The following is a 27,312-nucleotide window of genomic DNA, read 5'->3' on the forward strand; positions in this document are numbered from 1 at the left end:
TGATGGGAGAACAGAGTGATCGCCTCCTGCGTCGGCTGCTGGCAAACGTGTTGGCATGCTGTGTCGCTGCTTTCTGCCATTATGAGTCTTCCCGTGCGCGTTGCTCGTGTTCCCTTACAAAATGCAGCAAGCACCAGATTGCTTCGATGGTTAACTGCTAGCCTTTCTTCAATTTTGTCGTGACTTTTGCATCTCGCCACTGTGCTTGCTACAGGGAAAAGCAGGAGGGTAGCAGCATCCCAACAGATGCACGCGCTGGCGCAAAGAGAAGGACTGTTTCCGCACTTCGCCCCTGCGGCAAACGCCCATCTTTGCATGTCAGCTGATGATCCATAGATTGCGAACCCAACACCTCACTGGGCAAGTGATGCAAAGGAATGGTGGGCACTACAGAATTAACAGAAAACACCAGGAAGCAGCAGTGTAGCAATGACACAGAGATGCAAAGAAAAGTTCGCCTGAGGATCAGAAGAGCCGGAGAGACGGATGGAGAGACATGAGTGCGACGGCGCTCCATTTTCCCAGGGGGCTTTGTGCGGCTTCTAGGTGGTGCGGCGAAGTTACTTGAAAGGTCTACTCTGCTTGCCAGGTTCATGCATGACAAGAGGATTGATATAGAAGTATTCTGTGCTGCATTCAACTTCTGTCCAAACGACAGGCTGCACCACCATGGTCAAGGGGAATGCAGCAAAGCTGACTTGCGGAGTTTTGCAAAGGCTCCATTTTCCGCTTTAATTCTCTTACTTTCTGAACGGACTCCACCCGCTTCTCTCCATGCTCGCAGCCAGTTTTACTTTTTTGCCCCTTACACACCACATACTTTCCCTCATGACTTCAGATTACGTAAAGTTAACTTCTGCTTACAGCCTGGTGGTAAAGTCATTTCAAAGAAAAAAAAGAGAAAGCCCACTTGGGGTTAATATTTTTCTTTTACTTGCCTCGCAATCCTTGTTAATGTCCTTTCGTGAGAAGTATGTCGCCGCACTTTACTTTAACCAACTTTTACCAAAAATGTCTTTACTAAAGGTAAAAAAATGTACAGTTGTCTATGGCAGATGAACTAGAACTTCAGTTTCATTTTACTAGTACATAAGAGTCCACTATACCAAGGTTCTACTGGATAAAATTTGTACTGGATTTTTCAGTGGAATACAGACTACTTTACAATTAGGGTCGAATATTATTTGTAATACCAGATGATTTCTGCAATAAACAAGATAAACAATGTTTGCTATTCTATTCCTTTTTTTTTTCCTGTTCACTTATTAGATTTTTGACATTTGATGGCATTTTTTCCCCATATTCGTATTTAATTCCTATTAGAAGAATTCAATACTCGCACACCCTAGTTAATACTGTGACTAAGCACATCTACAATATACAGTAGAACCTCGGTGATACGAATCTCACGGGGTTGCGAAAAAATTTGTATCATTCGAACATGCGTGTCTTCGAAACGAAAGAAAATAAGCATGCAGAAGCATGGGAAAGAGAGTCGCGCAGATCTGTTTATGTCCGGGAAAGTTTATTTCGGTCACGCGGTCACAGTTCGCACTCTCGGCGTACACAGCATGACAGGCGATCGCGGTGTCAGGGACGGGCGGGCTGTGTGCCTTCGTGGATTTCTCGCGGTGTGCACAGCATGACAAGAGATGGGGACACGCCAGCCGCGTGGAGCCGCAGACTGCTCGCAATGCGTGCAGCACGACTGGCGGTCACGAAGTCCACCATGTGCGGCCCGCATGCACCCGCCGCAGACTACTCATGGCCGCGCGCCTCTGCAAACTTTTCGCAGTGTGGAAAACGATTGCGAAGCCGGCGATGTGCGGTCCGCGCACCTTCGCCTACCTCTCGCGGGGCGTAGAGCACGACAGGAGGTGTCTACAGGCGAGCTGCGCGGCCCCGCAAACTGCTCGCGGATCGCGATTGCGGAGTCAGCGATGTGCGGTTCGTGCGTGCCCGCCGCGTACACGTCTACGGTTTGTGGACTACGTGCCGCTGAAAGGGAGCCCGACAGAAAATCGTGACGTAGGCGAGGTGCGGACCACGCGTCAATGCAGAATGCTCGTGATGCGTACATACAGCGCGGCTGGTGATCGTAGAGTCGATGATGTGCAGGCAGTGCGTAGTTCGTATTATCTGTAGTGGCGCGGGAGAATGTTCAGAACATTCGAAATTTTGGTCATTGTACGCAACGCACTCTGGCCGGGGAATTTCGTGAATTCATATCCCGAAATGCGTATCAACCGGATTCGTATCACTGAGATTTTGCTGTACTCCAACCTGGCGAGATCATCAAAAGTTGGGAAATTTTTATTCGCACCAACACAAGGATGGGGGTTGATGCAGCGCTGCACTGGTTGTGTGCCACCACTGCCAGTCAAGACCGGCACAGAGCACAGCTTTTTTTCTTTGTAGCCAGCCAAGCTACTTTGGCTCAAATTGGCCTTGACCGGCTGCTTAGTCAATGGTGCTAGTCGGTGTGGCCATTGATGGTGATGCTGGCGATTACAATGTGGCTGCAGATTTCTCAGTGCAAGTTTCCTTTCCTCCGTGGGCAGAAGACACTTATCGGAAGATTTAGGGCAGTGGTCGTACAAAACGGGAAGTTCCATAAAAAAATGGGGGTCTCCTGTGCATGCTAATAGGCGTCCAAAGATTTCGGGCTGCTCTAAAAGAATCCTAATGCTGCTACAACAGGCTTTGGAAGACATGTCAGTCTGATATGATCTACTGATCTACAAGCCATACAAAGCTACCGAGGCTTGCTCCACCTCAGCAGTACCTTTTGCATGGCTAACAGCTTTTCATTTAGTGATCCCAAATGCAAAGCAGTTGAATTTGAGAAATGCTATAAATCTGTGTCTTTTATTGCATGCGGGTTAAACTTCATTCCATTTGCACAATTTATACGAAATAAACCACTCTTAGATGTTCCCCTTGTTACTTAACATTGAGAGCAATTCAGAGGATGCACCGAGCTGTGCCAAGAGCAAAAAAAACATCCAACTTGGGTGGTTCTGAGTGACGGGCTGAAATTGGTAACCTCTTTCCCACACTCCATCAACATCCGCATCAATAAATTCCACTGGGTTTCTCATGTATCACGCTGGGATCACAAACCATAGGACCACTGGCAGTGGTTAGCACTAATAGGGCAGTGCACTGAATCGTTTTTCCTCTCAGTGTGCCAATCAGTCACCTGATGACTAGTGCATGTTGAGAAGGCAATTACATTGTCCTTCTTATTACAGCCAACAATGTTTTTTTCTTTTCAGAATGTCCACCAACCAGCCTGAAATTATGCACTGGTAGCTCAGTGCACACAAATACAGTCGGCAATGCACTCATTTCAGCCCCGTTTAATGTTAAATACACTTGAAGAAATTGAATATCTTCACCTGAGTGAATATGCTGTGTGTGCAGCTGAGGAGGTAGCTGACATCGGCCCCCTTGGCCACTTCTAGCTTGAGGGTACCAATGTACACATCACTGCACAAGGTCCAGAAGTGAGGCTCCTGCACACTGTACACGCCCTCCAGCTGCATCACCTGCAACACGCAAAAGTGATAGGCTGCTCAAGCTATCACTGTAAACTCCAGCAACATTCCCAATCATCCAAATTTTCAAGCTGTACCAGAAAAACACGATTCCCTGCCCATTTATTGTTTATAAGTTTATTGTTTTATGTCAGATGCTTCTCTCCACAGAGGCTTTCTCTCCACAACTTAAGTTCATAATCTTTGACATTTACAACGCAGGTTCTGGCTCCATTAAGGTTCCATTATCTCAGCTGGCTCGATATTTACATGAACGAGAAGTGCAGTGGTTGCCTCACAGGTGTAATTGTCTATCAAGGTGGCTCTAGAAATGGATGCTGCACTGCAGGCAGGACCATCCTTTCCATGCTGTCTCGCGACGCCTGAAAATGATGCGCTAGTGATGGAAGAAATTTGCGGTCTGCTACAGGTTGCCCTTGTGCATCAATTCCACCCTACTGCCATGATGGGCGGCTCAAATGAGGTTGCAATCTGAAAGCGGGTAAAACAAAACCATGCTGTCTGATGCCCCAGTATGCACACCATCCTGGATGCTTTGTGGGTATGCAGGCTTACCATGATCCCCCGTTACCTTGATATGCACTTTCCTTGTCTACTGTGGCCTAGCAGTATGCAGATTCTAAACGGCACACATCGTCCATTCTCCCCGTGGGTAGAGCGACTGCCCCGGACCAGGATCAATTTTTCTTCAGCTACACACTTTCTGAGAAAGCTGTATAGCTTTCCTTTGTAGCCGTATGGCTGCGCTTGGATGGATGTCAATGAGTAATTACTCCCTTATTACAAGTCAAAATTCGTACATTTTACGGAAAATTTGGAAGAGTTGGCCATTATGAACATGTTAATTACATTGAAAAGAAGGTCATGCGAGAACTTGTGTATTTGAGGACCTTATGGCAGTCCACTCAAGGTATAAAGCTCTTACCGTACAAAAGATTTATAAGGCTGATTCTCGAATATGTTTTGCTGTATGGCATCTATATAGTAGGAAAAATATTAGCAAACTCGAGAATATCCAGAAGTCTGCTAGATTTGTGTATGACTCATACAGCTGGCAAACCTCAGCAACAGCACTTGTGAAAAAAGCTAAGTTAAATTCTCTGCAGTTACAACGCTTTCACGAACGACTGAAATGCATGCATATTATTTATTACAGTAAGCTTGGCATAGACAAAACTCTTTATAGCAAGCCGGTTACTCAGTGGACCATGTGGAGAAACCATTAAAAAAAATTGAAAGAATATAGCTGCAAAAATGATACCTTTAAGAACTCTTTTTTTTTTTTCCCTCGAACACTTAGCAAGTGGAATAACTTCCTGCCAAAACTGCGGAATGCCCGACTATGAGTCCTTCATTAGACACTGAAGAAAGATTCTTAGTCACTTGGCGTGAACTGTTAATGTTTGATCATCTATAGCAATTTGCGTACAATCTTTTTTTCCCCATCATTTTCTTTGTTTTCTTGTAGTTTTCATTGTATGCCCGGCCGTCGCATTTGCTGTTGGACAGTGTGCGCATGTTTAGGTCATTCAGCACAGTATACTGTGGTCGGCTGTTGGTGCAAACAGGCTGACTGCGTCTGACAGTCTGCTTGATTCGAGTCTTGTATATCTGCTGGGTATCTTTTTCTTTTATACCGCATGTCCCCCTCCAGAGGCATATTTTTTATTACTTTTGGGCGGCCTCACCATAGTATATGTATGTCCCCCTCCTGCCTAAGGCCTTCTTGAATGATGGTAGTAACTAAAATAAAAGCACACTCACAGGTCGGCACATGCTTCAATAATAAGCATGATAAAATGCCAGGGCCGTTTTTATCGCTCCTCTGCTAGCCACTGCAAAAGGCCATAGTAAAAACACTGACCCTCTGGTAGCAGGTGGGGAGAAGGGGCTCCAGCTCCCGGGGTGTCCGCTGCATCAGCACGTAGACGGAGTCTCGCAGCAACGGTAGCACACTGACAAAGGTAGACAAGCAAAATCTCAAATGAAAGTGTTGCACTCGCTGCAAAGATGCTTTATCTGAAGAAATCCGTTACAGTAAAAGCTAGTTAATTCGAACTTCACGGGAACGGGAAAGAAGTTCGAACTATCTGGTGTTCGAATTATCGAGTGGCCTCGAAAAAACTGACAAAAACTTACCAAGATACTTTGTTGGGCGAGTTGGTACTTATTCATTATTAATATAAACAGCGCATGTACTGTGGCTTTCTTGTTTCTTGTCCCTTGTTTTCGTGTGCGCGCTGTTTATATTAATACTGACAAAAACTATTTGCATTACGGTAAATTTACAGTAGTCATTCGCGCAACGAACCCACTCGCATAATGAACCCACCCACCCCCAATTTTTGCCTAAGAATTAAAAAAAAAAGCGTCAGTGGTTAGCGCGTCCCTCTGTTTTGTGCTGTCATGGTCCACAACGCATTTCTTGGCATTGTGCCAAGATGCTGCGTGGTGATAACATCACAACGTGTTTACTAAGGGGGGACGGGGGAAGCGATCTTGGGGGATGCCAGTTCTTGTCCGGTTTTGCAAGTCTCGTTTTCAGTATGTTTGCTTTATCATGCCATTGGCGATAGGGCGGGCACCGTCTACTGCTACTCAGTCATTGGAATGCGCGATAGCAGCAAACACTTTTTGAAGCGAACGATGCTGAAAGCCGGCATCATATCACGGCTAACCACATGCTTTTATTGATGACTGATGGGTGGAGGATGGACGACTCTCGCAGAAAATACGTTTTACCGCATAACCCGCAGCGTCCGTCCGAAGTCATAGCCCTTCAAGGGCGTTCGCTGGGACTGCGCCGACAGTGCTTATCCATACTTCGAAATTAACAGCGAATTAACGAGTATTTAGTTGTGGGGTTTGGAGGTTGCGCGGAAGAGAGAGCAGGCAGCCGCCGCCACATCCGCCAACCCCTCACGCGCCGGTCATGGCGCCATTTAGGCTTTACCCACTCTTCCATGGTTTTACCTAAAGCTTTACTTGCTTTCATCTTCTGACCCCTTTTGGGCGTGTAAAGCCTCTAACTGTGCCGTTCTTTCGCAATGTGTTTTTCCTTTTCAGCCACGTGTGTGCACCAAGCCGCCCAGACGGGGCGGCGCGTAGTTCGAATTACCCATAGTGGAACCGACTGCGTTCGAATTAACGAGCTTTTTTGTACACAGACCTTTATAAAGCTTGGTCCGACCAAGTAGTGCATTTCGAATTATCCGAAAATTTGAATTATCGAGGTTCGAATTAATGAGCTTTCACTGTTTTGCCTTCTGGCACTTTGCACAACTCGTTATCGGGCCCATCACTACAACAAGTAATGAAAAAGCAGACTTTGTTCATTTGCTTTACAAAACATCAGAGTTCGACACAATCTCACCTTCTTTAATTTTGAGTGAAGTTTGACGACCTTGTCTCAGTCTCTCCAAATGGTCAATAGGGAAATGTCACACTGTCTACAGAAGTCGATTTGCTTTTTTCCTGCATTGGTTGCTTGCAATCAATGTATCTTTCTACAGTGAAAACCGCTTTCTAGGGGTGTGCAAATATTTGATATTTCAAAACAAGTTAGATATATTTGTTATCTGATTGATATTTGTGTTCGAAAAACTGATATTCGAAAGTTTCAAATATTTGAAAATTACTAAACATGCTGAAAATTTTCTAATTCACCGTAGTGTCACACAGGGTGTCTCACAAACCACTATTTTCAAAATCCCTGACTTTTCCGGGTTTTTAGGTCCAATTCCATGCTGAGTGAAGAGTCTCAAAAATGCAGCTGCTGATGATAATGAGCATATACGAATAATTCCCAATAAAAAGCTATTTATGAATCATATTCTGCAGTTTACAATAGTGAAAGGCTGTTATTAGTGTTAATGACGGGTAAAAACATCGCAAGTTTACTGAAAATTAAAAGCACACTGATGCCAGCCTCAGCAGAGCTCTTTGATACTACCAGTTGCAAAATTTCCTATGGGTCCCATGTATCTAAAAACGGCGGTTTTGATTGGTCAAAATTCAGGTGCATTCGCAAGTTCTGTGACCTATAGAGGGCGCCACCGGAAATCCAATATGGCTGCCCGAAGGGTAGCCTGGCTGCATGGCTGCAGCGCTGTGCTGGCAGAGGCTCTATTAAAATTGTTGTTGAGGTGTGCTCCTTTGTCGAGAAATATATCAATGTATGCTCTGCTGTGCTGTCATCGTCCAAGCATTTTGTGCGTGTGCATTTCAGGTGCAGTAGAAACCAGCCGATGTAGGGGTGGCTGGTTCAGTATACAAAGCCTTTGACTACGAAAGGCTTGGAGCGGTGGAGGCGTATTGCCATTCCCCTGAAAACTGCAGCAACGGAAGTGCCGGGTGACGTCACTAAAAAATAACACAACAAAAAGGAAGTCAATAAAGCTATGTTTTTTTGAGTATACACTGCAGTGCATAAACTAAAATGCATACGCAATAAAATAGTTTGCTGGATTAAAATTGCAGTAATCCTCTGGTAACGCCAGTTGCGAACGTCGTGCCATCTTTAGTATGTTGAATCAAAACGAATAAGAGCGCATTTAAAGACCGCACTACTCGTCGCTTCTGTGGCGCACACCGCATACAAGACGTGTATTCGGTTCCTGTAGGTACCATTTTTTACTTTTTTAAATTCACAACATTCAAATAAATTACGACCAAATTTCCTGGGGTATGTTCCCCTTTAGGTTGCATAATATGATGTTTTTTGTTAATAGCAGCAAAACCAGCTGCGAACGCAGGCAGGATGTGATGGTATGACAATGGTTACACAATGTAATTACCCTCACTGTAATCAATTCCTGTCTTCAGTGAGTGTATGTTACCTTTAGGTTGCATTCAGAGACAGCTCTCTGTAACAATCGCCTTTTAACACGCTTTAAATTTTTTTTTTTACGGATTTACGTTGTGCCAATTTTTCAAGTTGAAGGTCCACTGAAACGGCCACCAAGAAGCCCCTGATAAACATGTTCAGTGTGTAGAACAAATCCTTTTGAGCATTAACCCAAAGTATTACTCCTTGGAACAAAGCCAGCGATTTTTTATTAATTTTTAAAAACAGCGTTTTTTGAAATTCGCGGGCAGAGAGGTTGTTGCTTGGCGATGTTGCATGGAACTATTTCCTTAAACCGTGACGTCACGGGTGAGTTGACTGGCAAGGCTTGCTAGAAGCTGCCATTCGCTACGGCCACTGCAGCCACGACGTCACGGACACACTTCCGGTAGCTGCGAAAGTCGTCTGCTCGTGCGCTGCTCGAACTATGTGTGGGCTGTTGTTACACAGCTCGCCTCCGTGAACAGACGCCGCCATAACCTCGGTTAACGACGCAAACCGAGGTCGCCTAGCTCGGTTTGCGATAACCGCGGTTAGTGGTGTAACCATGGTTTGGTCCGCCGTGTAACATGGGCTAACCACGGGCTTGCGGTTACACTAACCGTCGCTGCGCGAACTGACGAACTCCTCAGGCGTGTGCGAGCGAGGACGGATTGACGAGAGTACGCCAGCGAGCGAGCGCGCGGCAACCGGAAGTTCGTCGAAGTGACGTATTTCTGGGCGGAGCTTTGAACTTGCTTGTATTCTTTATTTTTTTATGGCTCCCTTCAACGTACCAGTTGAGAGGGAAAATTGGAAGGGTCATTTTTAATCGCCGATATCTCTGGTGTTGCAGAAGCTAGATCGAAAATTTTTGCGGGAGAATGATGGGTGGTTCAATATCTATCAGTGTTATGGCGTTGTTTACCCTTCTTGGTGACCCATTTCAGTGGACCTTTACCTTATTCAACTTAGAAAAGGTGGTGCGACGGACACCACCGATGTAATACGCTCTTTACAGTAAGTAATTTCAATCCATAAAACTATTTTATTAATATTGCATTTCAATTTCCATACTGCGCTTCATGCTCGAACAAAATTAACGTTGTGTTTTATTGTTGAGTGATGCACCCGGCACTTCCGTTGCTGCAGTTTTCGGGGAACGGCAATATGCACCTGTGACTTGTACTGAGGCAGCTCTAATTGCGACAAGAAAAGCGGCAGAAGGATACCCAGAGTCTGTTGCTCCTACTCATGGTACTCATTTGAACATCAAGTGCACGTTAACGCCATTGTAGGTACATGCGGACCTCGCATTCAGTGGTCCCGCTTTCCACCGAATTTCACCTTGCTGCCTAGACAAGCAAAATGCATATAATCATGGCGCTGGAAAGTAGCAATGATGATCTACAGGACTTATTTATTTTGGAGCAGCACTGATAAATATCGATTTTGAATGAAAGTATTTTTCAGCAGTGGTCGCTTAATAATCAGCGTAATTTTGGCTTTGAAGCGAGAATAGCTACAACTTCTTGGGTACCCAAGGCTACTACTGGCTGTGGATGCCGCCCCACGTGGTCTTAAAATTCCGAACATTACTCCAAATTTAGTGCGCATGTGGTGTTTTCTGAGTGCAAGCATTGCACACAAGGAATCACGCGGGAAACATATTTTATATTTTACAAAGCACTTGAACGGTCTTTGCAGCTACGATTGCTGACAAAAAAATGTTTCGCTTGGTAAATTTACTTACAGTCAAGGTCACTACTACATGGTGATGCGCCATATAAAATAATCGGAGGCGAAATGCATACCAAAAAGCTGTCACAGCCTTGATCCCAAGTTTTTCGATGCTAACCTTGATTACGCAAAAAATCTCAAACAGCGGCGCAGGCTAACAGTGACGATTAAAGGAATACAAAAACAAGTAGCACTAGTCATGTCGTTAGTGTTTTTATTCTTCGCGCCTGTTCTCATGCTGCTTTAAACATTCATCATTATGCAGGTTCATGTATGCATATACTTTCATATCGTCTTGGTCGCACAGTTCGTGTGCTGTGCGAAAGACAGGAAATTGCTACTCGGCAACTGAATTTCCTGTGTAACTTATGTGAGCTTTACACGCATGCGTGGACGTTATAACAACATGAGGTTATATAAAAAACAGTAGTTGAAACTGAACGGCATACTAAAAGCAGTGCGCGATGCGACAAGAAGCATCGATTTTGGGCGGAAGACACCTCTGCAAGCAGCGCGTCCGTCGCTTCCTCCGCCACTATTACCCTTCGAGCCTTTCCAGAGGTAGCCGTGTGGTGGCGGCGCCATTTGTGGAACTTGCGGGTGCCTCAATGTGAGGCACCCTAGGTGACGGCCGGTCTCTACGGTAGAGCGCTCTCGGCCGTGCCTAGGTGAATAATAGTGGCGGCGACCGTGGGCATTAAAGGAAACTGCGTCTAGGTTGCAAAATTTCAGATTGTTGATAAATACGCAATCATCTGGAAAACAAAATTAGTTGATGACTTGCATTAGTGAAAATTCTTAAATATAACAGCCGTAGAGTTAATTAGGGGCGACACGAATCGCCGCCATCTTGGGCTTGGTTCAAAGCTGTTTTCTTTGTGCACAATTTGCGCTATCTTGAAATGGCTTCACTCAAGTGAATTTCCTGCGTGCGGCTGTTTTCCGAAGACCGTTTATGGTCTCTTGATTAGTTCAGCGTCTCCCATTGGCTGGCGTGATCGGCACGTCATTTTTTTTTTCTTGCTGTTTTGCGTTCGTCGCTGTGGCCGTCGATTCATGCCTGTCTCAGTTTGTGCTAGTATTTCTCGATGCACCGCTTTGTGCAGAGTTTTTAATTGCGATTGAGGTGTCAGAAAATAGTAGATTGTAACCATGCACGCAAAGACCTTTTGAAAGCCGTAAGAAACAGGCGTGGGACAAAAACCAGAAGACGCCGGCCACAAGCGTGCCGTCGGGACCCGGGTTATAGCCGGTGCCAGACTTGTTAGATGTGCAAAGAACATCAACCACGCTGCCTGATGACGACATGGCAGGTTCAAATTTCAGCATGAATTGCATCCCGGATCACGGTACACTTTGAGTTGACGCCGCCGCCGCGTACTACTATGGCGGAGCCAGCACACTGCCCTTCTGTCAGGAAAGTCCGCGACCCAACGCGAGTTTCACCTCGGCGTTAGCACGGAATGCGACGCCGGTACCATGGTCGTGATTGTGGACATGAAAGTGTTAAGTAATTTTATCACGCACACGAAGCGCGGAACCTGCGACGAGATTGCGAAGACGTGAGCGGTCAACCGCTGGAGTGTCACAACGGACCTCAGCTGTAGCTCAGCTCGCCGATTGCCAGACTTGTTAGATGTGCAAAGAACATCAACCACGCTGCCTGATGACGACATGGCAGGTTCAAATTTCAGCATGAATTGCATCCCGGATCACGGTACACTTTGAGTTGACGCCGCCGCCGCGTACTACTATGGCGGAGCCAGCACACTGCCGTTCTGTCAGGAAAGTCCGCGACCCAACGCGAGTTTCACCTCGGCGTTAGCACGGAATGCGACGCCGGTACCATGGTCGTGATTGTGGACATGAAAGTGTTAAGTAATTTTATCACGCACACGAAGCGCGGAACCTGCGACGAGATTGCGAAGACGTGAGCGGTCAACCGCTGGAGTGTCACAATGGACCTCAGCTGTAGCTCAGCTAGCCGATTGCCAGACTTGTTAGATGTGCAAAGAACATCAACCACGCTGCCTGATGACGACATGGCAGGTTCAAATTTCAGCATGAATTGCATCCCGGATCACGGTACACTTTGAGTTGACGCCGCCGCCGCGTACTACTATGGCGGAGCCAGCACACTGCCGTTCTGTCAGGAAAGTCCGCGACCCAACGCGAGTTTCACCTCGGCGTTAGCACGGAATGCGACGCCGGTACCATGGTCGTGATTGTGGACATGAAAGTGCTAAGTAATTTTATCACGCACACGAAGCGCGGAACCTGCGACGAGATTGCGAAGACGTGAGCGGTCAACCGCTGGAGTGTCACAACGGACCTCAGCTGTAGCTCAGCTCGCCGATTGCCAGACTTGTTAGATGTGCAAAGAACATCAACCACGCTGCCTGATGACGACATGGCAGGTTCAAATTTCAGCATGAATTGCATCCCGGATCACGGTACACTTTGAGTTGACGCCGCCGCCGCGTACTACTATGGCGGAGCCAGCACACTGCCGTTCTGTCAGGAAAGTCCGCGACCCAACGCGAGTTTCACCTCGGCGTTAGCACGGAATGCGACGCCGGTACCATGGTCGTGATTGTGGACATGAAAGTGTTAAGTAATTTTATCACGCACACGAAGTGCGGAACCTGCGACGAGATTGCGAAGACGTGAGCGGTCAACCGTTGGAGTGTCACAACGGACCTCAGCTGTAGCTCAGCTCGCCGATTGCCAGACTTGTTAGATGTGCAAAGAACATCAACCACGCTGCCTGATGACGACATGGCAGGTTCAAATTTCAGCATGAATTGCATCCCGGATCACGGTACACTTTGAGTTGACGCCGCCGCCGCGTACTACTATGGCGGAGCCAGCACACTGCCGTTCTGTCAGGAAAGTCCGCGACCCAACGCGAGTTTCACCTCGGCGTTAGCACGGAATGCGACGCCGGTACCATGGTCGTGATTGTGGACATGAAAGTGTTAAGTAATTTTATCACGCACACGAAGCGCGGAACCTGCGACGAGATTGCGAAGACGTGAGCGGTCAACCGCTGGAGTGTCACAACGGACCTCAGCTGTAGCTCAGCTCGCCGATCGCTTTCGTGCTGGCCGTGCCGGCATGATTATTCCGGCTTTTTGTCGCGTATTGAGTACCGAATTCACATGCGTGTGGTTCTTCTATTGTGGCAGCTCAACCATGCGCTGGCATCAAAGTAATATATCGCGCCTCGCCTTGCGGCGCGGCCATAGTGGAAGCCGCCACGCGCTCAACACAAAAAGAAAAAAAAAGAAAACAGAATGCACCCTGCACGAATAACCTGTTATGCGCCAGCTTAAACTGAAAATGCACTGCAGAATTATTATGCCATATTCCCTGACTTGCCAAAATGTTTGATGGTTTCCCTGACATTTCCCTGACAATTCCCGGTTGCTAGACACCCTGGTCAACACACACGGTGTGCTTCACCACAATGCTTGATCGCATGGAATGCACAGTGAAGCATGTGATAGGGACCACCGCTACCACATCGCACCGTGGCAAGGGTAGCGGAGGTCATCCTGACAATGCACGCAAAGTGGACTAATTGACAAAACTGACGTCATTCTCATTTCGGTTTCACCTCAAATGCAGGCAACTCATCGGATAAAATTAGCATGATGCGAATGGTTTTCTTCAGGACCATTCGATGATGGAAGATTTTGTTTAAGTCGAAGATTTTTCTGGCCCCTTGAATGAGTGTTTAGTGAGAGTTATTACACAGGAGTGGAAGCAGGCTCAAGCATTTCGGAGCATGTTTCTAGGCTCAAATGCTTTTAATAATGGCAATTTTCACTTCCTGGCATAAAAAATCCAAACTGTTTACTTTTTCCTTGATTGCTCTGCTCACTAAGCATACATCTCTGACAGCCAAAACATGTACAGATCTTTAAAGTAACACAACAATTTGGAACAGACTAGCAACAAATGGAATGCTTGCTTTTACACTTCATAACTGAACATACAGTAAACCCTCGTTAACTCGAAGTTGTAAAATCCGGGAAAAATTTCGAGATAAGCAGTTTCGAGTTAAGCAAAATGCCAAAAATTTCTGCCGACAATCCCTGGCAATCAGTCGCGCGCCGCCGCCGCCAATGCCTGTCATAGCCGCTGCAGCACACCGCACGGAGCAACGGAACTCTGCGATAGAGGTGCGTTTTCAGCATTGCTTTGTTACCGCTGCCTCGTCGTTCGGTCAGGGGGAATAAAATTACGCTATATTCCGTTTCTAACACTAAACAGCATGACGTATGATAAAACTGATGAATTTTTTTGTAATGCATCGCGTGTAAAAAAAAAGGGGTCACAGCTCAGTGGTGTGTTACTACACTGCGATGCAAGCAGCGACTTCCTCTTGCTCCTTTCGAAAATTAACAATATCTAGCCACACTAGCCTTTTTATGTTCCTTTACTACCCTACCAAGCATTTACTGAATTGTCTTGACGTGTCAATGCGCTCATATATGCACGGATCAGATGAAGTGAGCGTCTACAGGTTCTTCGCTCAAACCGCAATAGGAAAACCAACTTCGCTCGCGCAAACATAAATAAAAAAAAGAGCCAGGACAGAAATTGAGTAGCCTAAAGCCTTCTGCGATTGGCTACCTAGCGAGCTGCTTCTGGGTGATACGCGAAATTTTCTACAAACCCAGAACCTGAGCGCGACAGCGACGAGCGAAAATGCTTTGGCGGCTCTCGGCCCGTCGCGTCCATCGACGCTCCACTGCAAAAAGGGAGCTTTTGTAATAAATGAAAACGAATTCTCAGGAAAAACTAAACTTTATATTTTTCCCGCTTTGTGTTGGCATTCGGCCCGACAAAAGTGTCCTCGAGCTGCTAAACGCGTCGCATAAGCCGTTGGTCGCCGCCGCTGCATTCAACTTTGTTGCGGAGCAAGCGTAACGGACACCACATACATACACAACAAAAATCAGTGAACGCTGTGCGTACATAGTGCGACGAAACAGAACCACACAATCACTAAATCGCTCTTGCCGGTATGACCAATCAGCCCCCACGCGCGATCGGCGCTCACGTGACTGCTCCCAGGCGAAAAACGGCTGCGTCCGCGGGAATTTTGTATTCGCTCTACAAACGTGACCGCGTTCGGCACTTAGTATAAGAACAAAGCGCTCGCTCGGAGCCGCTATCCCCTTTTGGTAATGACCTTTGCCTTTGGTCCTTCTAGTCCAAATTTCGAGATATCCGCATTACGCCCGAAATGCTTCGAGATAAATAGGAGCTAATACATAGCACCTATGGGAGGTGAAAGCGCGGCGTGGAAAAATTTCGACTTTACCAATCTTTCGAGATGAGAGAGTTCGTGTTAACGAGGGTTTACTGTATTAAAAGCTTTTCACTATTTCAACTTGATAGGTTTAGACGTGGAATCGACATTGATGAGTAGCACACTTCCACTATCCTGTGTATGCACTCGTCTAGGCAGTGGTGCCTTCAGAGAGGGCAGGTTCTTTACTTCACATCCTTCTGCCAGTGGCATCTTCCTTAATTTCAACACGCTGGCATGGTTTTCCAATTGAGAACACTTTTAATGAATGGCACCTAAGTGGTGTCAAGCAGTTCAAGTATGCTTTTGTCTGGAATGACAGGCTCAATGGTGAATTACCTGCTTGTCTTCAAGAACAGGTGTAGTTCTTGCAGCCAGACAAGTTAGTATGTGGTGTTTGCTTCACTCACCAGCAGTGATTTAAGCAACAGAGAGAGTGCTATGTCACAGATCATTTCTATTGCAGCCAATTCCATCCAACTACTTCATTTTAAATTTACTTGTGCAGAAACATTTATTATGCTCCATGCTCTTCTAGTTATTGAAAATTCTGCAATACGTAAGATGCCATCGCCCTGTTGCGTCTGACAGTCGCTGAATGCACCGTATCACATTTTTTGTAGGCAATGTGATTAATGGCCCACTGAGCGGCAAAACCGTGTTCCGCTAAATTTGAGGTAGCCTGTTTGGAGCAAAATGGAGCAATTCAGCAGCAATTTTACAGCTCCAACCAGTTTCATGCAGGCCCTTTCCGTACAAAAATTGGTACAGTCGTCGGCCGATAATTTGCGCATACTTGGTTGTTTGTACAGCTTCGCGGCACCACCCCTGGCTCCATAAACATGCAACGGAAAAAACATGGAAGGGACTTTACCCGAAGTTGGAAGAACAATTGAACGCTACTGTCGCTCAGCCTGTTTCTTGTCACCTTTTGCGCTGCGGCTTGACTGGCTTAGAAATTTCAAAAAGCGGCTCGACCTCACAGTCAAAAGAATATGGGGAGAAAGTGGAGCAGTGTGTAGCACACTGGCTGCAAATTACTGCAGTAAGAAGCTTAAGCGCTGCTTAGGTTCGCCAGACAATAACCTTTAACGACTGGTCTTTTCTATAGGCTGCTTTCTGAGCAAAACACTTGCATTATCCCAACCTTGTCATGGCACTTAATGGAAGCAATGCTTCAGAGACAGAAGAATTGTCACTGCTAGTAATCAGCAAGTCAAAGAACCCTAGATGAACAAAGTCTCTGCCTGCCTGGTACAAAGCTAACAGTAAGGCATGATCACACAACACTTGTTTGAAGGGTGCGTGCGCAAGTTGGACCGAAAGTTTGAGTCGCAGAGGCGCGATGTGCAATTGTTTGTAGACAACTGCAGTGCGTGCCCTGATCAGCAATCTGAAAGCGATAGAGATTGAATTCTTGCCGCTCAACACTACCTGTGTTCTACAACTAATGGAACAGGGTGTTATTTAAAAGTGCTGTACCATTCCCACCTGCTGCACCACATGATACTGTGCTTAGACAGTCATCAGAAGAAGTGCAACGTGCACTTGTCGATGGAATGTCAGAGGACATAATCAGTAACTGCTTCCATCATGCAAGATTTGCCTTCGGTGCTGAATCTGCAATCCCCACCTGATCTGCCACGAGCTCAAATGCAGACATCGATGACGTGCAAGGCTGCGCTGCCATTACATTTGAAGACACTCACATAACAGTGTCATTGTGTGCCGAACTGAGTGAGTGACAGTGCAAAAATAAAGCAGCTACCGTATAAACCGGAAACAGGCAGAGATTTTTTTCTTGAAGAAAGCTAGCTAAAGTAGCTCGTCTTGTATAGCAGTCTTTAGCAGAATTTGGCACAGTCTGGCAACATGTGGCAACCTCAGTACCAATCCAATCAAATCACCATCGACGGACAGCCAAGGCTGTGTCAACATCTTGCAGTTGCTGAAATTTTTTTATAGTCCCTGGTGTATGTCTCCATGTGTGCTCTTTTGTTCGACCTATGATAGTATATAATGCCTCCTTAGCAATGAATAGTGGCATGTGGAAGCAATTTACAGTGCCTTTCCAGAAAAAGTGGTGTTTGCCGAAGCGAGCAACAACACGGCCACTCTCTCAGAGTGCTCTGTTCCCTTGCATTCTATACTATCCCTTCTTTCTACCTGCGCTGCTACTGAAGTCATTTTTAACCAACTAGCCCAAAAAGCATCAATCCTGCCTTAATAATCCCTCCCTAGAACTTCTCAGTAAGATCACCAGCAACAAAAAATACCTGCTCGCACAAGTGAATAGCATGAATAACACACGAGGCTTACACACACAAAAACAGTGGCTCCTGTTTCATGCCAGTTGTGGTACAGTTACCTTTAGCCAAATTTGTAATACTGATGTTCCCTAATTACAGAAGAAAAAATAAATTATGCACATTATTCTGAAATATGCGCCATACTGAAATTCATAAGTCTGAAACAATTTCACATTGAAAATGTTGGACCTGGCGGAGATTTTAAAAATATTCATGAATTTGAAAAATCCATTAATGTAGTGCTCATAGCAACGATATTTGACTAATGTGTACCAAGTCATTTGTCTTTGCCTTGGCCATGCTACATGCAAACTTGCCGCGTAGTGTCCTTTGCCAAGCGTTGCTTCCTTTCTTTCTACATGACTAACTGTATGGAGGAGACCACCAATGCTACAATAAAAAGCCCAGCCTTTCTGGTTCGAGCCAACGTTTCGACTAGGGGACTTGTCTCCCGCTGTCACGAACAAGACCCCCGTTCTGCCATCAGTTGGGGCACCAAGGGTGGACTACGCACCTGATGCCAATGAGGGTGGCGATGAACATAGAGCAGATAGGGTCTGCCACCAGCCAGCCAAATTGGCTCATCAAGATGGCCGACACAATGACGCCCACACTGCCCAGGGTGTCGGCCAGGATGTGGAGGAAGACACCTGCACCAGATGAACACTTTGAGGTGGGCCCTAGCCACCGGGTTCTGCTGTACACCTTCGCACCGAGCAAAAGGGGATGCTCTTTTGGGCCTATTCTTATGGAAGATCTATGTCACAGCTTGTTTCAAAAGCAGAAAGAGTGACTAGCAGACGTTCAGGAGCTGGCATGTTGTTTCATTTCTATTCTCTGTAAGTATAAGTGCACAAAATGTTTCTGCGTTTGCTTTGTTACTACAAAACACAGCACCAGAGTCCTTTTGCATTCTGTGTTCCTCTTCTAGATCTGAGGATACACTGTGTCCTGATTACTTTTTTTTTCCGCTTTATGAAAACATGGGCTCTTTGTAGAGTAGGCAGGGTGTTTGCCAAGATACACTTGCGGATTCTTTCCTCATTCTCATGATGAGAAACGGAAGGTGTGTAGCATTTTCAGTGAACTTCTAGTTTTAGTTTAGTGAAAATTCTAAGAGGACCCAGTAGACTTATACCGCTGTCACACAAGCAGATTTAATGTTATATGTCATTCGGTTTCTTTCGGTGCTACACAGCAAAATACAATATCATTCTCAAAAGGATGATCAGTGATAAAAAAAATACTGCACTTAAATTTGAAATCATTGTGTAGCATTCTGAAGCTGATTAAAACGTTTTGCCAGAACATTCTTGCAGGCTAGTCGGTGCATGGATTTTACTGGATGCTAAGTGCGGGAAGACAGGATAGCGCTGTGTCCTGTCTTGTTTTCAGTGTTCCTTTTGTCCTGTCTTCCCACGCTTAGCATCCAGTAAAAAGTTTTGGTCCGATAATTCAAATGAAAAACATTTTTTGCTGTGCTGTAGCAATTTAGCCATCAAAATCCAAGCCAAGTATCAAATCACCCACAAATCCGATAAATGCAAAAAGATATGGCTGATACAGTGGAGCGCAGATACCAGTGTGGAGATGCAAGGAGATGTATAAAGCATGCAATTGACGCCCAAACGATTAGGCGCTCAGTTAAAACTTTAAATAGTTCAGAGATAAATGCATGTGGAAAAGTGGTCAGCAAAGAACACAGAACCCAACATGACTGTGAGTCACTGGCATGACTGGACAGCTGCTGTGACCAAGAGCAATGGCATTCTATAGAGCCTGCAGTACGAATAATTTTACACGTAAATTAACAGTTAAAAAAAAAAAAAAACGCTAAAGAAATACAATTTTTAACTTTCACTGTGTGCAGGATATTTTGTCGCGTTGCTTGCTTCTGCTGCGTATCTGGCGTCAAGAGTACAAATTCGGTTCACGATCGAATCCGGATGGGTTCCCCAAACCCATTCTCTCTGGAGCACACCCAATGACACATTTTTCAAAGACCCATCTCAAAATAAGCATAACTGTACTTCACTTCAACACCAGAGTCAACACTATGCATTATATTCACTCTTTTCTTACAGAATCGCCAAGGTTCTGCTATATTGATATAGTGATGTGGGCCAAGCAGTCATCGAAACTGCTTTATATCGCTGTCACATGAGCACCAATAACCGTAATTGAAATGAATGTAGATGAATTTGCTAATTAAATACTCATTGATCCCAATTCTGCTCAATGCCAGGAAACCTACTGAGGACTGCCACCCTTGTACTTTAAAAACATCAAATGTAAATAAAAAAGATATGTGCATAAAGGTACGCAATAAAGTGTGTAAAATGCTTATTCTCTTCAGAACTAAATAAGAGAGGCAGGCAAGACACACAACTGGCTACGCTGTGTTCATTTACAGCTGAACTGTTATGTAACAAAGGATAATGCAACATCTTCAACATAGTTCACATTCCTTGCTTCCAAAGCTGCTTCACTTTCAACGTAACAAGATACACGCGACTGCAAATGTAGGCAGGTGGAAATGACACACACTGGGCTGTCAGATCCCCACAAATGTGCCCTGTGGCAAGCTTTGACAGTTTGTTTACTCTGAAGCATGGATCGTCATATACTGTGGATGTCACCTCATCCTGCACTGCGGCCCAGAAAGTGGATGCAGTACGTCAGGAAAGTTATTCTCTGGCTGCCTGCCCACACAGTGGCAAGCAAGGGTATAATGCAGATTATAAGCTGCCAGACCTTGCATGATTTGGCTCCTGGCTGCCGGAGGTGCCTTGTCCTCACTGCAGTCTTCCTCCAGTCCTGCAAGGCAGAGAGAAGGGCATACTCCCTGAATGGCATCGCATGCAATGCCAGTCTTCCTCAGACTAGTGTGTGTCATCAGCCAAGTCACAACAGTACACAGCACTCGCTAACAATGCAAAAGAAAAGAGCAATAGCAAAAAGCAAGCGCTGCAGAGGTCAGGCAACATTAAAGCAGCACTTGTGTGTTGTCTGTCACCGGGACTCTTCTGGAGCTTTTTTTTTTATTTGCGAAAGCAATACTATGACAGCCAAAGCGAGACCTCGGGTGGCCGCAGCTACGCCGTGAAGAGGCACCATGAAGAGGTGTAGCTATGGTCTCCTCATAAAAAAATCAACCTGCCATGACATTTGAATTCATGTTACCCCTATGCCACGGGCGGGAGCTGCCCACTCAAGTCACTGCTTTCATATGGGAGGGTGATATCAGAATCAGCCTGCCAGAACTATATGCATTCTCGTTACACTACGACATGCAGGCACGTCCATATGGCTTGGTTGAAGCGTGACTTTATATGTGGGCTGGTAACTTGCGCTCTCGCATCATACCCTTAAAGGATGAGCTTAAAGGAACAGATTACTGGCTAAAATATGTCACGAGATTATGGTGGAGATGAAAAGACCTTGTCTCATTTAATACAGATCGCGCACTACAGTTTCAAAGAAAAAAGACTTTACAATTTTAATTTGCCATTGAAAATTGCATAAAAACAACTGAGGTGCTATTTAGTGGAGAAACCTTATTACTTTCGGTGTAGTACCCCACGTGACATGTCAGAAAAATGTCGCTGACTTTCGTAAGTGCACAGTTTTTTTTTTCTTCTAGGAGCGCTTGTCATATTTATTATACTTTCCGCTCTCTACACTGCATCCTTAAATAAAAACCAGCCCTCGGCCATAATTTTTTTGTTTCTACTGCTCGTTAAAGGGACTGACCAATAACCACATTATGTCACAATATTAGAGGAGAAATCAAAAGGTCTTGCCTCATATTGCAAGAATTGTCCGAGCACTCCAATAACCAAGAAAAAGATTAGGTTTAGAAGAAGAAAAATTGGTAACCAAGTGAATGTAAACGTTCTGTTCTCTGCCCCAAGTAAGCTGAGTGCGCTAAGTAAGCAGAGCACGTCAGAAAACAGGATGAAGTCAGGTTGCATGATCAAGCACCAAAAGCCATTTGTAAAATGCACAGAAGGGGCTGTGTACAAGGTGCCATTGACTTGCGGTAAATATTACATAGGCGAAACTGGTAGATGCCTAAATGAGAGATTAGGTGAACATAATTACGCTGTGGACAACAAAAAAGGTGGGCATTTGAGCATTCATTGCCTCAAGTGCAAAAGCAAGAAGAATTGTCATCCTCTCTTTCCTCAATGTGAAGTTCTTTATAAAAGCAAGTGTAAAACAACGCGCGAAATTGTTGAGGCAATTGAGATAGCACGAACTGGCGATGATTGTGTAAGTGGTGCGTCGATTTTGCTGTCTGAGAGAGATTGCATACCTTTCATCTTTTACATGTGCAGCCAGATAATAATTTTTCCTGTTTGAGTTTTTTCCTTCGCATGCGCATGTGATCTCAAGTGTACATATATTCTGCTTCTCGCATGAAATTAAAATCGGTTAGAAGTAAGCTCTCGTGTGTCTGTCTCTTGCTGTTATCCGTGTGTTTTTTATGCACTTTCCAGGTTTAACATGTCTAACCAACTCGCCCAAACGCTGCCATTACTGCAAGTACTAGCCAAATGCGCTCCATCCCAATCTTATTCTTCTTGTTATTTCCTTTTCATGGTTCGGATCTACGGTTACTACCTGTCTACTACCTGTCCCAAGTCGTTAAATGTTCACTTTACCATGAATAGTGTTGCCAAGGATTGAGGTGGCATTTATGAACATTCAAACAGTATTACTGGAACTCCCTGCTTATAACTAGGTTTATTGTAATAGAAAATAGACAACATATGGAAATTTTCTATTTCACCCAAAAAGCTTGTACCCACCATGACCCTGTCTTTAAGGATTAAAAATGAAATGAAGACTGCTTCTTGAGCACTGGATGAAAGCTTTGCACTTGCAAATGGTTTAGAATGGGTCACGTCAGAAGGAAAGGTGAGAAAGCACCTCAGCTCCTCTCAGCATCATTTCCCACGCACGCTTGCATGATAGGCCTACCTGTGTCTAGTTCCTCAGATGAAAACGTATCATCTTGCTGTTCTGAGCTTATCACGGACTCGAAGTCAGATGAGCCATCACTCCTGCCATCTCCAGCGGTAGTTCCCGCATGAATCAACATCACAAACTACAAGCAACAAAGCTTTGCTGCCAAAACTACTGAGTGTGTGTCGTGTCCCTTCTGTGTGCATTTTCTTTGTGCCACTATGTCCAAATCTAACAACCAACCTGACCAATTAAAATCCCACTAAACTCAAAAGACAAAAGAAAATAATTATTAACAGATGGTCACTCGGAGTGCAGCTCCATGAATTATGGTGCAAACGTTAAGCAATATTGTGTGTACCTGTACGCCAGCACAGTCGAACCTTGTTATAACGAAGCAGTACAGGGCGCGAAAATTTGTTTTTATATTCGATATTCATTTTAAAAGTGCGCACCCAAATTCACAGAAATAAATCTGCTAACAATACAAAACAAAATGGGCACTAATATGGACACCACAAAGGTACAAAAATGCACAATTTTTAAAATTAAAGCTTACTATAAACATGAAATCTCCCCTTTCGTTCCGTGTTAGAGAGAAAAAAAGGAATACCCAAGAAGGGGTGTTGCCACTGTGCACAATTTGCGTAACGGAGCCAAAGAACTCTGGGAGCGTAGCACGCGCGCGCACGGATCTGTCGGAGTGGCGGAGGCATGGTAGGGGCTCATGGTATGACGAGGCAATAGTGATCACATGCCAGTCACACGCCTGTCAGTCGTTGCATGGCCGGGCTCGAGCGACGGCGGTGCCGCTCGAGTCCGGCCATGGCCGTTCATTACCTCCGAGCTGACCGCACTCGAGGGTGTGATCTTGGAGACCATAAGCCGTTGACTAGTTTTTGCTGCTGCGCTAAACGACGCGGCACGCGAACTTGTCAATTGTCCTGCATAAAAATAGATTTATCTGCTGTTTTCAAAGATGCCCTCCGCACTACACATCCAGTTGATGTCCCATCTCTGCACTGTTGGGCTGAAAACACACAAGGGTAGCTGATTAAGAGTGGCACTCTTGATAACTCACCAAATCCCAGTGAGTGGCCATGCCCGTTGCCATGCGAGTGGCCTTCGCCATGTGCGTGGCCGTGTGAGTGGCTGTGAGAGTGGTCGTGGGAGCGGCTATGCGAGTGGCCGTGAGAGTGCGAGTGGCCGTGGCCGTCACCTGCACACCAGTGGAAAGAACACACCTCAAGCTTAGGCACCACATCCTTGCATGATGCTCAGTCTGCTCGCACAATGCCACTGCATCATGCATGCGTGCAAGCATGATCAGCCTTTCATTGAAACTTTGGAAGGCCTACTCCGTTCTATAGAAGATCCCACTGCACTTATTTTCTTTACTAATACTACAGCCTCATTGAGGCAGGAGTGGGCAGGGAAAAAACATGTCAGGAAAATACAAACATGTACAAATCAAAGAAAATAAAAACGGCACTAAGAAGCAATAGCTGTCTTCCATGGGTCGCGAGTGGACGTTTCTAGGCAGCAAATTTCAGCAGGGCAGGGCCAGGGGAAAGAAGCAGTGTTTGAAAGTATCAGTGCGAGAGAAGTCAGGAGCAATGGTCAATCGCAATGGGAACTTCTAGTGATGGAAAGCTTGGTAAAGTTCAAACAGTTATTCAGTGAGGGAAGATGCGAAGAATTAACCAGCGCATGCAAAAACTTCAAACATTTTATTCATCGGCGACATGATAGTGCTGTCTGTGAGAAGGAGAAAAATTACGGCCATAGTTGTGAAAGATGAAGGAAGAATTGCTTTTAATATCGGATTTCGTATGATGATTCCACACAATAACAGCCATAATAAAGAATTGGGCAGATAAGTGTTTTATATGTGAGTAGTTTAGTGTCCTTTGGTGCCTTGCGCAACGCACGATGGAGGTACCCGGGATGCTTAAAAGCTTTGTTATATATGATAATGTGTTTGAGCCATGACATGTCATGAGGTATTTAAATTCTGTGCCTGCAAATCCTGACTGTGAAAAGTGAAGGAGATGTAAATCCAGTAAAAGATTTGGAAACAGTTTTAGAGAAATTGACATTCCTTGCACCACCTAAATTTAGTAAACGTGTCAATGAGCAATTCATGGTCAAGTGGTGTGTTAATGCTGTGATAAAGGATGCAATAATCAGTGTAAAGAGGAATTTTAACAGATAAGCAATAAGGAAGGTCGTTAACGTATAACAAGAAAAGAAGTAGGCCTAAAACAGACCCTTGCGGAACTCCCGATGACACACTAACAGGATAAGAAATTCATGAATTGTGTACCGATTGAGAACACTGGGTCAAAGCTGGACATCCAACCAACCAGCGAAGGGTTATTTAAAACAGAGTCAAGTTTGTGGAGAAGTTTTGGGTGTGGGAAAGTGTCTAAAAGCGGTGGACCATTGTCAACCTGTCCACCTAGATCTAGTGGCTGACAAATTTCATGCGTAAATTCGATTAGTTGGGTAGTGATGCTTAATCCTTACTGGTAATTACTTAGGATGTTGTGCTTTTCAAGAAATTCCATGATGCGTTTCAAAATAACATGTCCGAGTAACTTGCATGAATGGAAGGAAATAGGTCTGCAGTATTGAGTGCCTACCGGGTTTGTACAACAGGATTTACCTTTGCGAGCTTCCAGAAGCGGGAAACAGTGTGGTGGATAATGATTTACGGAAGATTATTTTGATGGAGTTAGGTATGCCATCTGGGTCCCAGCTCTTTTTAGTGTCTAATTGATCATGTTCAGAACACCTGCACAAGAAACGACATTTTCAGCAAAGGGGTATGAGCCACAGCTGAAAGGAGGAGTTATCCAATGTGAATACGGACTAAAAATGTTTCGTTATTAACTATAAAGCTACTGAAATTGGAGTTGATTGACAAAATCAATTTTCAGAACTTGCAAGGGTTCATTCTCATTAATTTTGGCAATGTAAAAGAATAGTAGAACTGCTGACCACGTTCGCCGTTGCTCGCACAAGCCAGCATGCAAGGAATTTTTGAACGAGACACGTGTGTTGCGCAAGTTTAACAATCAAAAAAGCCAACGAATTTTTGAAGCCTTCAGTATAATAAATGAAGGAGAGAACTGAGTCAGCGGCCCTTCTGTGGCCCTGCGCAAGAAACGAATTTCCTCAAGGCAAATGTGATGGGTTGGCCAGGTAGGCGATAGGTGTGCTAATCTGAAGAGAGATGCCTGACAAGTGTGTTTCCGACATTGTTCGATCGCAGTATACTCTGATAGCCTTGCCATCTTTTTTGCACATACATATATGCCTGTTTGCAGAATAAACCTCAGTTGAAGTCTCTTTTACTTTTGTCCATGTGTTTTTCATGCGCTGGAAGAATTTCTCACAACTGAGTAAGCAGAAATCCTTGGCACACGTCAACTTCAGGTGAATCTCCTCCTTGGCGTCATTAACTGCGATTTTCACAGGATAATGTCTGAAGTCTCTTGTCATGCACGGCAAATCTTCATTTTTTTTTTTTTCAGCGAAACAAAGCGATTAATACATGTTTAAAAACTTTGTTCAAAAAACCCCACAACGGTATCAACACCATCGAAGATAATGTTTTAAACGTCTGAAAGGATTCACTTAATCTGTCAATAATAGCAACATCATTGGCACGGTTGAAATCACGAAAAGTGCCTGTACTCAAACCGGGATTTTGGAACAATGCATCTAACTGGGTATAAATTAGCATTATGATCAGATACACCCACAACGGAGCATGAGAAACCCCTCTCGAATAAACTACGGCTGAGAAAAACCAGAACCAGGGCTGCTGCTCGTCTGGTATTCACATGGAAGATTTGAGGCCAAGGACTAAGGAAATGTGTAACAAATGTCTTGAGGCATCATGGCCAGTAGTGCTAAGAGAAGGCCAGTGAATGCTTGGCACATTAAAATCTCCCATAAGTATTATATTTGATGCTTTCAAGTCATGTAAACGTTTGCTTGCAGGAACAGTCCAATACAGTGCACGTCTGTCCATCCTCTTCCTTTTCGTCTTGTGTCTTTTTGCGGTGTACCTTTCAAATACAGTCGATCTCGGATATATCGAACTCAAAGGGACCACGAATTAGTTCGATATATAAAATGCCCCCAGATGAGCTTTACTGTGATCGAGAAGCGTGAAAACGATAATCGTGACTGGCTTAATTTTGTTACTGGCAAACAATAAGCGCTACAGTGCACTGAAAATAGTACACTCAATTTTTTCGTCGGTTTCAGCAGCAAAGGAGGCCACGCGACAGCCGCCGCTAGCTTTCAGTCAGCTAGGCTGGCTTCACCACACAACCGGATTTCGGCTTCTCCGCAAAACAGCAATGTCGCGTTGAAGACGCGTTGGAGGGAAGAGCAGCAAGGAAAGGGTCACTGTGCTTCTCGCTTCAAATATGTCGGGCACGGAGCACCTGCCACTACTTGTCATCGGGAAGGCAAAAAACTCAAGGCGTTTTAAGAACATTCCCCGTTTGCATGTGGAGTATCGAGCAAACAAAAAAGCCTGGATGACCTCAGATATTTTCTAAGCTT

At 45.1% G+C, this 27,312-nt stretch overlaps 1 protein-coding gene across 1 annotated transcript in view; it reads right to left on the reverse strand.

Annotated features, from left to right (window-relative positions):
- ZnT86D (solute carrier family 30 member 7) overlaps positions 1-27,312 on the reverse strand; it is a 72,390-nt gene that overhangs the window by 13,634 nt on the left and 31,444 nt on the right. Inside the window, exons 6-10 of the mRNA XM_084576047.1 lie at positions 23,810-23,947; positions 20,512-20,574; positions 18,272-18,407; positions 5,425-5,515; positions 3,402-3,551 (exon numbers count right to left, since the gene is read on the reverse strand). Of these exons, the coding sequence (XP_084432173.1) occupies positions 3,402-3,551; positions 5,425-5,515; positions 18,272-18,407; positions 20,512-20,574; positions 23,810-23,947 (578 nt within the window). The remainder of the gene's footprint in view (positions 1-3,401; positions 3,552-5,424; positions 5,516-18,271; positions 18,408-20,511; positions 20,575-23,809; positions 23,948-27,312) is intronic.

The sequence above is a fragment of the Amblyomma maculatum genome, chromosome 8 (genome assembly GCF_055883805.1).
Source record: "Amblyomma maculatum isolate TAMU_Amacu chromosome 8, ASM5588380v1, whole genome shotgun sequence".
Lineage (NCBI taxonomy): Eukaryota > Metazoa > Arthropoda > Arachnida > Ixodida > Ixodidae > Amblyomma > Amblyomma maculatum.